Here is a 15,841-nt window from a genome sequence, read left to right on the forward strand (position 1 = left end):
ATTGTCCTAAATGCCATCTCTGAGCCAGCCCTTGCTTAGCAGGGAGATTTCAGAAACTCCCCTTGCTTCAGTCTCAGAAGAGTTTTCAGGCACCTACCAAAAAAACAAAAACCCACAACGGGCTCAGCCAGGGCTTAACTACTGCCCAGAAATGCTCGGTTTGTCATTGTCCAATCAGGACTGAGTCTCCCCCTGACGTCAAGGGCCTCCCCTGGGCAGCGAGAGAACCGCGAGCGGTGGGGGCTGCCTCGCCCCGAGCTGCTCTGGCTCCTCCGGGCTCCAGGAGGCGCTATGGCGCAGCGCGAGGCCGCTAGTCTGCGGCTAGAGCGGAGCCCCGTCGGCATCCGGAACCCTGACACCCTCCCGCCTCCGCGCATATGGAAGGAAGCGGCGCGCGCAGGCCCGAGACCCCGATGGCGCTGAAGGAAGGTGCCGCGGGCGCCGCTGCCTCCAGGGAGCTGCTGTCTGTGGGGAGCGGAGGAGGTAGCCGGTCCTGAGCCGCCACGTCCCGGGCTGGGGAGGGAGCGAGCAGCCGCCTGCGGGCAAGAAGCAGGGCGGGGAGCCGGGGCGGCGGAGGATGGGAAGCGGTGGGTGACGGGAGGCGGTTTGCTCGCGCGCGCGGTCTGTTGTCGCCCCCGCTTTTCAGCGAGGGCGGCGAGGAAACGCGGCCTGAGAGCAGCGCGCGCTGCCTGCCTGGCAGGTTGGGGGGCGCCGCGCGCGGCAGCTGTTGCGCAGGCGGCGACCATGCGGCACCGCCCTAATTCAGCTTGAGGGGCAGGCGGGGGGGCAGGGGCAGGGTGCCGAGGGCCCAGCTTGTTGGGGGGCGGAAGGTCTCGGTTTCCGGTCGAACCCGCCCCTCGGCATGAAACGCTCTCAGCTCCCCAGGCCGCCTGCACGTGCCCTGGAGAAGGCAAAGCACGGGCTCGCGCCGGCCCTTGGAGCCCATCCTCTGAGGCCCCGGGAAGTGGGGCCGGGCTGTGTGGGGGCGGGAAGCTGCCGAGCCCAGAACTGACCCCTCTTGACTAGAGCTTGGGGGAGGGAGGGTGCTTTCGGGGAAAGGGGGAGTGAATAGTAAATTTCCTGCCAAATGCATTGTTGGAGGGTGGGACCCAAACGAGTCACGAATGTTGGGCCGAATTCGGTGAATAGTTTTGGCCAGAAACATAAAAAAACCCTGGAAACAGAATTTTGGGCAGTGTTGAGAAGGTTCGGTTTTGGAAGTGGCAAAACAAGCTATTTTGGCATTTTGTTTTCAATCAGTGTTTTCTAAAAGAAATGTTGATTCGAATCAAGAGTTTTCAGGTTTGATATTGGGCAGAAGTGTTGGGGGGAAAAACAGTTTTCATTGAATTGTAGAACTGGAAGGGACCTCGAGAGGTCATCTAGTCCAGACCCCTGCACTCATGGCAGGACTAAGTATTATCTAGTCCAGAGGGGGGGCAAATTATGGCCCCTGGGCCACATCCAGGCCACAGGACCCTTCCCTCTGGCCCCTAAGCTCCTGCCAGGGAGCAGTGTCAGGACAGGCTTGCAGAGGAGCTAGCCCAACTCCCCAGCACCATAGTGAGCAGGGTGAAGAGTAGCCCCTGGCCCCTCCCTTTCTGCTCCCCTACCTCCCTGCCTCCCTCACAGTCACAGTTTCCCCAGGGCTTGGGCAGCGGGGCTGCAGCTCTATGGCTATAGCGCTGACAGACCTGGTGCTCTAGGGCGGTGCAGTCAGAGGCGGCTCCAAGCACAACAGGCAGGCTGCCTCTGGCGGTTTGCCTGCAGAGGGTCCGCTTGTCCTGCAGCTTCGGCGGACCGTGGAGATCCTCTGAAGCCGCAGGACCAGCGGACCCTCTGCAGGCATGCCTGCGGGAGGTCCACCAAAGCTGCAGAGCAGCGGACCCTCTGCAGGCAAGCTGCCGAGGGCAGCCTGCCTGCCACTCTCGCAGCACCAGCAGAGCGCCCCCCGCAGCTTGCCGCCCCAAGCATGCACTTGGCGTGCTGGGGTCTGGAGTTGCCCCTTGGTGCAGTTGGGGAGCAGGGGGAGTTCCTGGGGGCGGTGTCAAAGGGCCTGGGCCCTGCTGCCAGGGACAGGGGCAGAGCAAGCCAGGGTCCTCCTCCAGCCCCAGCATGCCTGGCCCCTGGCCCCAGCAGTCAAGCCCAGGTAGGGAGTGATCCCTGCCAGGGAGAGCAGCCAAATGAGCAGGGGAAACAGACAGGGAAAAGACTGAGTCCCTCTTTCCTCCATCCCACAGGTAATGAGCAGGGGGGGTTGGAAAGCGGCTGGGGTCCCCGGGGGTGATGAGCAGGGGGGATTGGATAGGAGACGAGTGTCCCATGGGGATGGTCAGGGTGCAGAGAACAGGGGTGTTTGGATAGGATGTGGGAGTCCCGGCGGGTTGGATGAGGGGGGAGGGCCAGGGGGCTGGATAGGTGGCAGTGGCCAGGCCATGCCTCACTGTTTGGGGAGGCATAGCCTCACCCATCCCTCCATACGATTTCTGTACCTGATATGGCCCTAGGCCCCAAAAGTTTGCCCACTCCTGATCTAGACCATCCCTGACAGGTGTTTGTCTAACCTGCTCTTAAAAATCCCCAATGATGGAGATTCCAGTGCTTAACCACTCTGACAGGAAGTTTTTCCTAATGTCTAACTTAAACCGTTCTTGCTGCAATTTAAGCCCATTGCTTGTTGTCCTATCCTCAGAGGTTAAAAGAACAAAAAATTTTTTTCCTCTTCCTTGTAACAACCTTTTGTGTACTTGAAAACTGTTATCTTGTATCCTCTCATGGCTTGTCTACACCACTGCACAGTGTCGATTTTTAAGAAACGCAACTTCAGCTATGTGAATAGTGTAGATGAAGTTGAGTACTTAGATCTACTTACTGTGATGTCTCCGCTGTGGTAAGTCGACTCTGCTTGCGCTTCTCGTTCTGGTGGAGTATCAGAGGCAAGGGGAGAGCACTCAGCAGTCAACTTATCGCATCTATAGTAGATGCGATAAATCGACCCGTGCTGGATCGATCACTGCGTGCCGATCCGGTGGGTAGTGTAGACAAGCCCTCAGTTTTCTCTTCTCCAGACTAAACAAACTTAATTTTTCCAATCTTCCTCCATAGGTCATGTTTTCTAGAACTTTAATCATTTTTGTTGCTCTTTTCTGGACTTTCTCCAATTTGTCCACATCCTTCCTGAAATGTGGCACCCAGAACTGGACACAGTACTCCAGTTGAGGCCTAATCAGCGTGGAGTAGAGTGGAAGAATTAGTTCTCGTGTCTTGCTTACAACATTCCTGCTAATACATCCCAGAATGATGTTTTCTTTTTTTTGCAACAGCGTTACACTTTGACTCATATTTAGCTTGTGATCCACCATGACCCCCAGATCCCTTTCCACAGTACTACTTCCTAGGCAGGCATTTCCCATTTTGTATGTGTGCAACTGATTGTTCCTTTCTAAGTGGAGTACTTTGCATTTGTCCTTATTGAATTTCATCCTGTTTACTTCAGACAGTTTGTCCAGAGCATTTTGAATTTTAATCCTATCTTCCAAAGCACTTGCAACCCCTCCCAGCTTGGTATCGTCCACAAACATTATAAGTGTACTCTCTATGCCATTATCTAAATCATTGGTGAGGATATTGAACAGAACCAGACCCAGAATCAATTCCTGCGGGACACTATTCGTTATGCCCTTCCAGCATGACTGTGAACCACTGATAACTACTCTCTGGGAACGATTTTGCAACCATTTATGCACCAGTTTTTGTTTGAAACTAACTGATTTTTTAAAATTATTTTTTGGTTTGACTACCTCACGGGTGGGTGGCCAACCTGTGGCTCCAGAGCTACATGCGGCTCTTCAGAAGTTAATATGTGGCTCCTTGTATAGGCATCAACTCCAGGGCTGGAGCTACAGGCGCCAGCTTTCCAATGTGCTGGGGGATTCTCACTGCTCAACCCCTGGCTCTGCCGCATGCCCTGCCCCCACTCCACCCGTCCTGCCCCCTCCCCTGCTGTGCCCTCCTTCCCCCCCCCCCCAGCCTCCTGCATGCCATGAAACAGCTGATTGGGAGGGAGGAAGAGGCACTGACTGGCAGGGCTGCAGGTGGGTGGGAGGCACTGGGAGTGGGGTGGGGAGTTGATGAGGGGGCAGCTGATGTATTACTGTGGCTCTTTGGCAATGTACATTGGTAAATTCTGGCTCCTTATCAGGGTGAGGTTGGCCACCCCTGGACTACCTGGTGGAAAAATCAGTTATTCCTGCAGGTCTAATGCTGAGCCTCCCTAGCTTGTGGGATCTGATGAGATTGTCAGCCCAAGGCACTATACATACATATTATTTTCATGCAAATGCTTATCTGTTAATCTTTACATATGTTCCTAAGGAGAACAAGTTTAACTATACCTGGTACTGCTGATGTAATGCTAAGTAAATAAGAGAAAAAATACTAAGGATGTACTGTAATGTCAGACCTTTAAAGGACAAAACTAGAAGGGTACTGAATGTTTTCAAACTTCTGATAGATTGTAAAGAAATCATTCTAAAATAAACTTTTAAAAGTCTCATTTTAATTAGTGATAAGTAATTCCTTTGAAATTGGTCATCCCATTTGCTGTATTAAGAGTTGACTAGTTAAAGTGTTCAACTAATGAAAACTTTCTTAAATTCTCTCTTTTTTTCAGTGCAAATCTTGTGAAATATCTAAATAAGGGAGCTCGTATCACATTGGTAAATAGTGAAATAACTGATGTAATTTTTCTTCCTAGGTATTCATGACACACTGTTGATTAACTCAAAACATGCTGGCAAAAAGGTCAAAAATTTAGAGACAGTAAGGATACCAAGAAGTAACAGTAAGTGCATCTTTTCCTAATGGGACTATTTTGATCACTGTTTAAGTTGCTTTGTGAACCTGAAAAGCACAACCATGACTATACCTAATGTTAATTTAGCCAACTGCTGAAGCAGTTAGCATTTGAACATCAATTAACAGCGTAAGTTTTTAAAATAGTTTTAAACCTATTTTTGCTACTTGTGAATCTGCAGATTTCTCTCTTGCGGTTGCTGATATGGATGTTCCCCCCTGCTATTTATGTTGGAGCTTGAAACTACCTAGGCCTTTTTTACTCACCAGATAAAATGGGCACAGTTCTCAGAATATTTCTCATGTAGTTAACTGATCCTGCAGAGGGAGCACAAAGCATTAATTCTGCATAATATTTTTGTAAACATTCGGTGTTTTTGGGCATAATGCTACAAACCCCGCTGGTGTCAGAAGGAGTATTTCTGTATGTAGAGGGCTTGCAAGATTGAACCTCTGGTGTTACATTTCCAAGTAGTGTAAAAATGGACTTCTAATATCAACTAGTTTCTTAACCTCACTTTTAAAAAGAATACTGTCAAAATCAATAAGCCAGATTACTATCACTATCTATTCAGTGATCACATTAAATGGCTTCAGAGAAGGTATTTTTCTGCATTTGATCCATGTGCCTTGTCCCCTAATCAAAGACACAGAGTTAACTGGCAGTGTTGTCTGATTGTGGTATAAAGTGACACATCTTCAGGATTTTTATTCTTTTCACAGAAGACAAATTATTAGTGATTTCTCAACCTTGGATTGTATTTGCTTAGTGTGCAAAGGGCTTCTGCTTTTCATATAGCCATTCTAATCTCTATATTCAAAACCAATTTGCTAGTATAAAGTATCAGATGCTAGTATATCTTTTTAAAATAATCATTCTTTTTTTAATAACCTTTCAAAATTATCTTCAACTTGTATTTGAGATGATGATAAAGGAGGAAATATGGAGTTCTTTGACAGAACTCTTTGGGGAGAGTCAATGTGGCATAAAGTAGTAGTTTGTAAGGGACTTTACTGGAGTTGAATAGGAGTAATGCAGCCTTACTGCAAGAGAGGGAAAAGGCTATTTGAAAAAAGTGTGGAAGTATAATGTTAATCTGTGAGTGGATGGGAGGGGACATGGCCATGATCCATCAAATGGCAAAGATGTCCCAACATTGGTAGGAAATCCCATGGAGCTTGGCAACATCCCTGCAAAAGGCCAGCTCCTCCATGCTGTCACCTGCGCTGCCTATCCACCTTGGCTGCCTTCTTGGCAGCATAACCCACTTGGTAGAAAGCTGCTTCTGAGGTTGCTTTCTCCTATCAGTAGCACAGCTTTCTTGACAATTGTGCCATCACTGACACCCCCCTACACACACACACAATCTTCTCTTGGACAATGCCCCTTTGCTCCAAGAGGGGAGAAGGTAAGGTACAGTACTTCACAGGAGCTGATATTGATGTGGAGCATCCTGAGTGTTTTGGTTTTTTTTGTTGTGTGTTAAAAACAATAGAATTTTGCTATGAAGCATCTGTTGGACTCGCCATATTTTAGTTTTTAAAAAGGTCAAATAAAAGCCATGACATGACTCCCTTAGTGAACCATTTGGACTGATGCACAAGATCCATGATATTCTGCATTGTATGTGCCCTGAGAAGTTGAGCAATCTGGTCAATAAAGTAGTAACTTTATTCCCAAATGAATTGTTAAATATTGTAGACAACCTGAAAGTTCAAAATTAAAACAGTTAAATCCTGTGTTAATGAGATATTCATGTCTTTGTACTGCAAAATCTAAATATGCATATATGGTATAATCTCACTATTTCTGCCTTAGTTTTGGACAGAGTTCAGAGCTTTCTACCGCAGATGGCCCTTGCAAACAATGAGCTAAGAAGAGAAATGGCAACAGCACCAGCTCATCAGTTTGATATTGAAAGTCTAGACAGCTGCCTTGAAAATATTATAGAGATGGTAAATATATTTCTTGTGTTTTGCTTCTGTAAAGTAAATTTAGTGCTGTGGCATAAAACTCTTCACACAGTCTTAGGATGGCTTTGTTTGAAAAATAAAGCTCTGAGTTTCCTCTTTTATATTCCTTTATAATTTAGATCTGAAACTAGCCATAAATTTAAAGCAAAGTATGCTACTTGCTCTTCATGACATAGTAATCTTGTCCACCACTGAAACGTGAAGATAAATTGCTAGAAAGAAAGTAGTTGAACTCAGAACACGGGCTGCCTCTAAAACTCTAATCCTGGCAATGAGTAATTTTTGTAATTGCAGATAGTAAATTTAACAAGATTAAGTTTTTGTTTTCAAAATAATCTGACTTTCAATGAATCGTAATTCAAGATTGTATAGTAAATAACAATAACTAGTGTTCTGTTATGTTTACAGGACACTTTTAAGCAGTTTAAGGCCCAAAATCTGGGTCTCAAGTATGTCAAGTATAACAAAACCTAAAAACCTTAATTATAATCTCTCAAATACAAGAGTTTCCAATAAAATTTACTTCAACATCCGTCTCCAGTGTTTTCACATTATGCTAAGGTCTGAGAATCCCAATGCAAAACCCCAATGAGACAAAATATGAGACAGCCCCCCTGAAAATGATATTTTCGGACTTGGATTCTTGTCTGAAAAATCCAGCCTTTTGTGCCCTTCATTTGTCAGTTTAAACCAGAAGCCTTCACTTTAGACAAAGTGAATTTATCAATGTACCATTCTCTTTTTGCTTCCTGTGAATTATTTAAAAAGAACTATTACTTTATTACTGAGCACTACAGGTGCTTAGAATGTCTAAACTCATTTTTCATATTTAAACTTTCATGTTTATAGAGATCCCTAAAAAAAACTTGCAAATATTTCCAGTCTAACGAGGTCTACTTACTTTTTGCATAGCACATAATTGATGACTTTATGGTAAGGATGTTCATGTGTATTAAGGTCTTGGATTTTTATTTATTTATTTATTTATTTTACAAAAATCATAAAAGCAATATGTAGATATGTGGGTTGTTCACTTTTTAAGAACTGTTGTTTTCTTGCAGAATGTAGCCTTGGTTGAATTAAGTGGTTCTGACTCGGATGAAGAAGAAATAATTTCAGAAGACAGCTCAGAATCTGAAGATGACAGTTGTGCAACTGATGAAGTTACCATAGACACGATAAAACTTCCAAAACAAAAAGGAGAAAAGGGCAAAATAGAAATTTTGGACAGCAAAGTGAATGAGTAGATAGAACTATTTTCAGATTTCCATTTCTGAATGTATCATGTCCTGACTACTTTTGAAGGCTTGACCCTTAGAAAACTAGCTAATTTCCAAGTGTGTGTCACCTGGAAACTGGCAAACTCCCAGTGACTTATGTCACTGGAAATACTGTGTTTTAGTAGGGTGGAGAGTTTCTTATGGCTGGGAGGAAAGCTGCAGCTCTTAGGACTAAATCCTGACCTATCCCCCAAGCTATATAGAAATGAATTGCATCAGGAGGTCAGGGTGGGGAAGAAACAGCATGAAACTTAGTAATTTGAGAGGCTGCACGTAAAGCTTGGCAAGAAATGTGAAGTTCTTGGCCTGTTGCGAAGTGAAGAATGGGTTACTAGGGTGTGGGGTACTTACTTCAGGAGAGGGAAATAAGTAGATTAGAGGAAGACAAAACTTGTATTTTGAGATGAGAATAAATATGCTAAGATATTAAAGTATTATATACTTGTCTTGACTAGCAAATACTAAAAACGAGCACACTGAGTGCTTCAAGAGTTAAGTCTAAGGAAATATGCCTAATTTATTCTTGCCTCCTTAATTTTATAGGGAGCAATTTGGGCTATTTTACTGTATTTAGTTTAGACATGTTTTGCTTTTTCAAATGATGTATCTGAATGCCTTTGTAGATTACAACTTGTTTCTCAAAGAAACAGTATTTTATATAATTTAAGGTTATGTTCTTACTCCATTTTCTTAGCTACAGAAGATTGACCAGCAAGCTGCAGTTAAGCACAGGATTTAAAATTATTTATTTTAAAATTATATTTTTATTCTGTTTTTCTTAAAGATAACTGTTTGGAACGTTTGATCAAGATGATCAATACCATTTCCAGTCTTTGTTGAAGAGCATGTCCTCTTATCTATCTTTATTAATAGGAAAAATAAAATCTCACTGGCATCAGTTACTATTGTGATTCAATGTATGGGTTATATTAGCTCAATTATTAGTCCAAAGCAGATCCTTTGACTCATGTTGGTAGTAATCAATCTTTCTGAAAAGCAGCAGCACTTGGGATATGGGCTGTATAATGACACAATACGGAGGTGGTTAGTTTCCACTTATGAATTATGGTACATTAGAATTAAACTGTTCAAACAGTTTTAAATCTGGAGGGAAACTGGCCTAAGATGCAACACTGGACTGCTAGTCTCACACATCACTTTAACATTGCTTCTCACTGGAAAGAGATTTAGACATGCCAATTTCACTCAGCACAGCTATTTAATGACCCATATCTATACACAATATTCCTTGTGTCTCTGGCTGTTGTATCAAAGAACCTCCTAAATATCTGTCAACTGACAAAATCCAAGGCAGCTGGGGAACTAGTATAGTTGTGTGTTGAAGGTACTGTTTCTATGGTAAATTAAACACTTCTGGTACCTTTATTTGGATAGCCTGGATACTGTTTTATACTAAGGTTTGCAGTCGCATCTTTATAGACTAATTTTACTCAATTGTATTTCAAATACACTTTGTCTACATGCCAAGTGAAGGAATTATGCGGTGATTTAATGGTACATTGCACGATATGGATACAGCTTGTTTATAATGTCACACTTTATAAACCTTGATTAATGGCTGTGTAAACTGTGTCCAGAACTGAGTATTTAACTTTGTTGACCATGTTTATGTGCCTGGTAAATTGAAGGTAAGACTGTCCTGTGGCTAGACCACTTTTACTACAAAAACATATTCCACATTAACTTGTGTCTAACATTGGGCTATTTAAGTAGGAAAATAATTAACATAGAGCTAACATAAACAGATAATTTTGTTCCTGTTATACCAGCTAGAGATGAGTGCAAAAAAAATTTTTTTTTGGGTTGGTAGCTGAACTGGAAAACAACAAAATTGGTTCATTTCAAACTGACACAATTTGTTTTTTCTTGCCAAAACAAAAAAAAATGTTTGAGTCAATTCTGACACTTTGAAACAGTTTGTTTAGACTTTAAATATTTTCCTTTAAAAGAAAAAAAGGAAAAAAACCCAAACTCAGCAGCAACTATTTGCTAAATTTACACATGGCTTTGGTCTCACCAAAACTAGTTTTCAGGAAACTTACTGTTCACTAAAAAAACTTCACTGGCTGTAATACTTGTTTTCAGAAGGTGCATACATTTGGAACACATTTGGATCACAAACTGATTAAAAAATTGGCTGTATCATGCTGTAGCTTTGTGGTACAGTAGTTTCTCTTAATGTTTCTTGAAGTACAGAATGTGCAAAGTTATGTTCATTATCTTGAAAAAACTTGGTCATTATGTCAGATATCCTTTCTATTTAGTACTTGACAAGTAAAAATATGATTAATATCTGACTTTATAGCATAGTAACTGCCTAATGCCATAATCTTGCATTAAATTCTCCTTGAGGTAACACAAGTGCATGTAATGTGAAATAATTATGCCACATACAATAGTGATAGCAGACATGTACACAGACACAGCTGGTTCAAATCTATTAATATAATCACCATTCACAATGCCATATAAATTGCACATTTCACATTGGCAAAAAGATAGAAAATATTTTCAATAACTTCAGCTTAATATTCATAGCTTAACAAAGATCATAGTAAGTGCACTTTCTTGCATTTATTTACATTTTATGGCACTAAGGTTTTCTATACTGCTGAAAAGTCAGAGCTGTATACTTTTGTTGAAAAACTTGATCTGTTTTATAACAAAACTGTATAATGTGCATTTTAAAGTACAGTTTTAAGAGAAGCTTAATGACTAAATGTATGTTAAGTTTTAAAATGATCATGTAAAATACATCTTGTATTAATAAAAAAAATTTAGGCACATCATGGGCCCAATCCTTGAGTCTTACATAAGCAATCTCCCATTGCCTGAGTTAAGAACAACTCGGAAGGTTTAGGTATGTGGACATTTAGATAAGACCAAATTCTAGTTCCACTAAAGTAAGTTGCCAAATTCCTCATGACTTCAGAGGGGCTAGAATTTGGTCCTTACAATTTTCCATGGATAAATACTACTTGCTTTTTGTTAGTGGTACTACAGAAAGTATATCCTGGGCATTATATTAAGTGCTTAACAGAGTACTTAAAATTGAGGCTGTCAGCAAGGGGGCTGCTTTGGCAGTCAGGCTGAGCGGTTTCTTTAATACTCCACAGTTACAGCTTTAGTTCTGAGGTACTCATGAAGAGCTTCTTCACCTATGGAACATCAAAATGTGAAGCAGTTATACCACCAGTTTAAAGGAATAGTCAGAAGACTTAGTTTTAATGCCTTAACAGGAATTCTGAACTGTTGCTTGCTAAGTGCTTAGGTACTTTGCATTTGCATGTTCCAATAGCTTGTGGCCAAGGAATTACTTTTTTAAATAAATAGACTGAGTATATTTTAAAATACCCCACTCTTATCCCATTGACTCTATTGAGGTAAATTAAACTACTTTTGAAGCTGAAAAAATCACTTTAGCAATAATACAATATATCATAATCTGATTACTGTCTATTATAGCACCAAAACCACTGTCCTATCTATTTTAGAAGTTCCCTGGAGAGCTTCTCCCCCTCACACACACTCTCCCCAAGACAGTTTGGAGTTGCAGCTTTCCTAAGGTGCATTATACTGGGGCTACTGCCTGTGAACATTTAGAGGTTTATCCTCTTTGCACCTTACAGGTCCTCAGGAATTAAGTCAAGACTTCCTGTGGTGCACTTGACTCTCTGACTGAAATCATCCATTCTTGAGTTTTGCCTAAAGCTGAATGTTTCTGGAAAGTTTGACCAAAATTGGACTAGCTAGCCTTAGTGGGGAAATAGACTGCTTTATGATTAAAAAAAAAACAGGGAAAATTGACACTCCCTCACACCGCCTCTCAAAAATACCCCACAACAGCATCAAATTGACATGTCAGAGTTTAAAAAAAAAACCAGTTCAAGCTTAATACCATTGTAAGTAGGCTGGATTATAGACATGAATTTTTTTTATTTGCAGCAGAGGGTTGTTTTTTCCCCTCAAAATATTTTCTGACATACTCCCTGGTGTATCCAATATAAATTTTATCTGCTATATAAATATCTACACCTTAATACAGATGCCCCCAACTCACACAACTGTTCCGTTCCAGAAAGCTTGCGTAACTTGAATTTTGCATAACTTGGAAACTTATACCCATACATTACACACAAATTTCTGCAACTCAAAGCCTATTTCTGGCTTACGGAACTTTTTGCTTAAGTCAGGTCTTCCGTAACCTGGGGAGCCTCTGTACTTTGTATTCTATGTTTGAGTGACATACTAAATAAACCAAAGTTGGGCTTTTAAATCCATATTTAAACACGTGCCTAGTTTTTCAAAAGTGATGGGCACTCAACCACTCCCACTGAGGTATTTTTGAAAATTATCTATATCCTTTAAAAGTCAAAAAGCTCAAGAAATTCAGAGTAATTAGATTTAGAAAGCTACGTGATGTGTATGGAATAGTTTGGGAGAAATAGCCTAATAATATGTTGGCAAAAATCAGTCTCAAAGATGTGAGAATGTTAATGGCAGTGAGAGGGTTATGCAGAGAAGTGTCATGTATGTGTATGTTAGGGGTATTAAAACAACATGAGGCAATGGAAACTGATATTGATATGAAGGGCGCCACTGTGTGAACATATAGCCACATTACCTATAAGTAGAGAGAGGTTTTTACTCAAAGATATGTGGGTGGGCAGAGTGCCCTGAAGGTGAATGGAAGCCAAAAGTAAGCTTCAGTATTAATATGGGTCAGGGAAACAATTTAAGATCCTTGGGTAAATGGATTCTTAAGTCTGATTTCCTGTCTAGTGTTTTTTTAGTAATATTAGTCCTAATGTTAGTTTAACTATCTTCTTAACGTTATTATCGTGTGTTTAATTTGCCAAATAAAATCTGGTTTTGATTTTAAGCCAGTCTGAAATGAAGTGAGTTTTGAAAATTATAGGGAAGTTTCTAACGGGGGACTGGAGGGAGACAGGAGCTTCAGTGTATGCTTGGGTCTGGAAGAGACCACAGTCAATTTCCTTGAACCATGTCAAACGGGCTGGTGAGACCCAAACAGCCAGAAAACCACTGACCAAAGATAATTCCCATGAAGGTTGTGATGCATTTGGAGCTGCCTACTGATGATTTATTATATGAATGCTGTTTGTTAGCCTGGTTATTGCATGTTTACTGCCTGAGGGCTGTCTGGAACACAGGCAGGAAAGGGGATGGCTCCAGGTAGAAACCTATCAACTGACCACTGAAGAGTCACTGATGGACAATGTCAGAATCATTGGGTCTAAAGACTGTTTGAAAGAGAAATATATTAATGTGAACTAGGTACCTTTTAGTTCACACCAGTAGTGTCCAAATGGAGTAGTTAGCAGTGTAGTGTAAATGAGTCATTAGACACAAGGACCTGCTGGGGCTGTCTGAAGACACTAGGACTGCACAGGTTACTATTAAGGGATGCTATGCCTTTAGGTAAGGTAGACATGCAATGTAGACTTATCTATTTTTATAATCTTTTTTCTCTAATAAACTTGTTCTCCAACTCAAATAAACACTTTGGTTAAGGAAGGCTGTCTAATTACTGTATGCTGCTGGTCACAGACTCCCAATTGGAAGAATCATAAGTGTCCAAATTCAGTTGGACCTGCTGGGTGAGCACAGTTGATATAAGGGGGATATTGTAAGCCAGAATCCAGTTGAAGAACAGAACTGCAAAATTCCCCAGAGATAGATAAAGGCATAAGGCCTGACACCTGAGAGGGTGCTCTCAAACCAGCAAGGGGTCACAGAGATGCTATTAGCCCCCTAGTGGACAACGGTGTTATTTCTTACATTTTTCCTTGCTATTTTTTAAGTGTAAAACTTGATCTATCAGGACTTTTGTGGGCTTTTTTTCTCCTGTGATAGAAACTGGACAAGGCTTTTTTTTTTAAATGGGTCTGAACCATCCACATGGGGGTGGTGGGGAAACCAAACTACTTACCTAAATCTTTTCCGAAGCCAGATTGTTTGAATCCACCAAATGGTGCTGCCACATCAGTTTTGTTATATGTGTTAATGAAAACTGTTCCTGCATCTAGATTTTCACTAACATACAGAGCTTTGCTTAGGTCTCTTGTGAAAACCCCTGAAGCTAAGCCATATTCTGTGCTGTTTGCACGTTTTAACACTCCATCGACATCCCTATAATAATAATAACAAAAATAAATCATTTGGCTTAATTGACAGCAAGAGAAACATAACAGAGACTCTGATGTAACAAAACCTCCTTCTGGTTGCAGCACAACAGCTTCTTTCCACACCCTTTTTCTTTCTAATCTCTAGTTAGCTGTTTTGAAAACATGACTATTACATACCAGTCTACTGTTAATCAGTTAGACAGAGGAAAATTCACATTATTGTCTCTAATTTATACAACTTGTAAATTAGATTACTGAATGCTTAAGGTTTCAACCAAAAAACCTCAAACAAAACATTGCATTATACATATCAGCTTTGTGCAGCTCCAGTGGAATTCAGGGAATGAAGAAGTGCACAAATATTTGCAAAGCAGAGTTCTGCAGCAGAACATTAATTTTTGCTAAAATTAGCTCTAACTCCCATCTTGTTGGGGAATAAATTCTTAAAAAAACAAAGCCTTCCATGTAACATATAAATCTTCTCATGCCATTTTCACTGTGCTAGTTTCTATTTACCTTATCCCCAAACAGCTTTAAATATCCTTAGTTGTTTACAAAAATTGAATAAGTTTGATCATAGGCACCGACTTCTACTTTTCTGCGGGGGTGCTCCATCCCTACTCTGCCCTGAGGCCCTACCCCCCACTCCACCCCTCCCCCAAGGCCCCACCTTCACTTCACCTCTTCCCACCCCTGCTCCTTCCCCTCCCCGGAAGCCCTGCCCTCACTCCGCCCCCTCCCACAAGGCCCCCTCTTGCACGGCCTCCTCCTGCCCCCACTCTGCCCCTCCCACCTGCCACTTGCTGATCTCTGCCCTCCCCCAACTCCTCTCCCAGCTGCCAAACAGCTGCAGCGAGTGGGTGCTGAGCACCCACTATTTTTTTCCCATGGGTGCTCCAGCCTCAGAACAACCATGGAGTTGGCATCTAATGAATTTGATTAAACAACTTTTTAACATGGCAGTTCATAGATTGAGTGTGTTTTGTTCAGTCAAAAGCTTAATACTATATTTTCAAACTATAAAATTAAGGTCCCTGGAAATAATTCCATTAAGTTTATACAGTGCTTCTCCCCCCCCCCCCCCGCTGAAGCTTACCCCAGTATATTTAATTCTAGATAACTAAGGCTACATCTGCACTACACACCATTGGCAGCAGCACATAGTGTATATGTAATGACATGCCACAGTGAAAAGAGGGCTGTGTCCACTTTGTGGGAGAGGGGAGGCAGCTCCTTGCTGCAGAGCCTTTCCTTGTTAGAAAAGGCTCTGACGGGGGCACGGCATGGGCAAAACCCCCTGCTAGAGCCTTTCCCTGCTGCTGGAGTCTTTTTCTGTGACAAGGAAAGGCTCCAGCAGTGGGGAGATAGCGGGACATTACACTGCTAAAAACAGCAGTGCAGACAGAGAGACATGGCTTGGGGTGAGCAGAAAACTATGTAGGGTAGGTACTTGAGCACATATCCATACCCTGAAGAGAAGATGTGGCTTTACTCGCCTAAATCGTGCCTCACAGTCTACGTTGCTTTTATACCAGTGCTAAGTGGCTACCCATGTATGTACTC

The 15,841-nt window shown here is 42.2% G+C and overlaps 2 protein-coding genes across 3 annotated transcripts in view; one reads left to right on the forward strand and one right to left on the reverse strand.

Annotated features, from left to right (window-relative positions):
- The first annotated feature begins 330 nt into the window (after positions 1–330).
- On the forward strand, positions 331–9,952 carry C1H12orf45 (chromosome 1 C12orf45 homolog). 2 transcript variants are annotated; one of them, XM_030544775.1, is made up of 4 exons: positions 331–483; positions 4,757–4,843; positions 6,674–6,810; positions 7,890–9,952. In XM_030544775.1, exons 1-4 carry the CDS (start codon positions 378–380, stop codon positions 8,073–8,075), a joined length of 516 nt encoding a protein of 171 aa, XP_030400635.1. In that variant the 5' UTR covers positions 331–377; the 3' UTR covers positions 8,076–9,952. The 2 variants fall into 2 exon arrangements, with proteins under 2 accessions (XP_030400635.1, XP_030400644.1); XM_030544784.1 differs by lacking the exon at positions 331–483 and adding an exon at positions 490–587.
- The window catches only part of ALDH1L2 (aldehyde dehydrogenase 1 family member L2), a 51,908-nt gene continuing 45,664 nt past the window's right edge, over positions 9,598–15,841 (reverse strand). Inside the window, exons 22-23 of the mRNA XM_030544760.1 lie at positions 14,083–14,282; positions 9,598–11,287 (exon numbers count right to left, since the gene is read on the reverse strand). Coding sequence (XP_030400620.1) covers positions 11,232–11,287; positions 14,083–14,282 — 256 coding nt within the window. The 3' untranslated portion in view covers positions 9,598–11,231. The remainder of the gene's footprint in view (positions 11,288–14,082; positions 14,283–15,841) is intronic.

The sequence above is a fragment of the Gopherus evgoodei genome, chromosome 1 (genome assembly GCF_007399415.2).
Source record: "Gopherus evgoodei ecotype Sinaloan lineage chromosome 1, rGopEvg1_v1.p, whole genome shotgun sequence".
Taxonomy (NCBI): domain Eukaryota; kingdom Metazoa; phylum Chordata; order Testudines; family Testudinidae; genus Gopherus; species Gopherus evgoodei.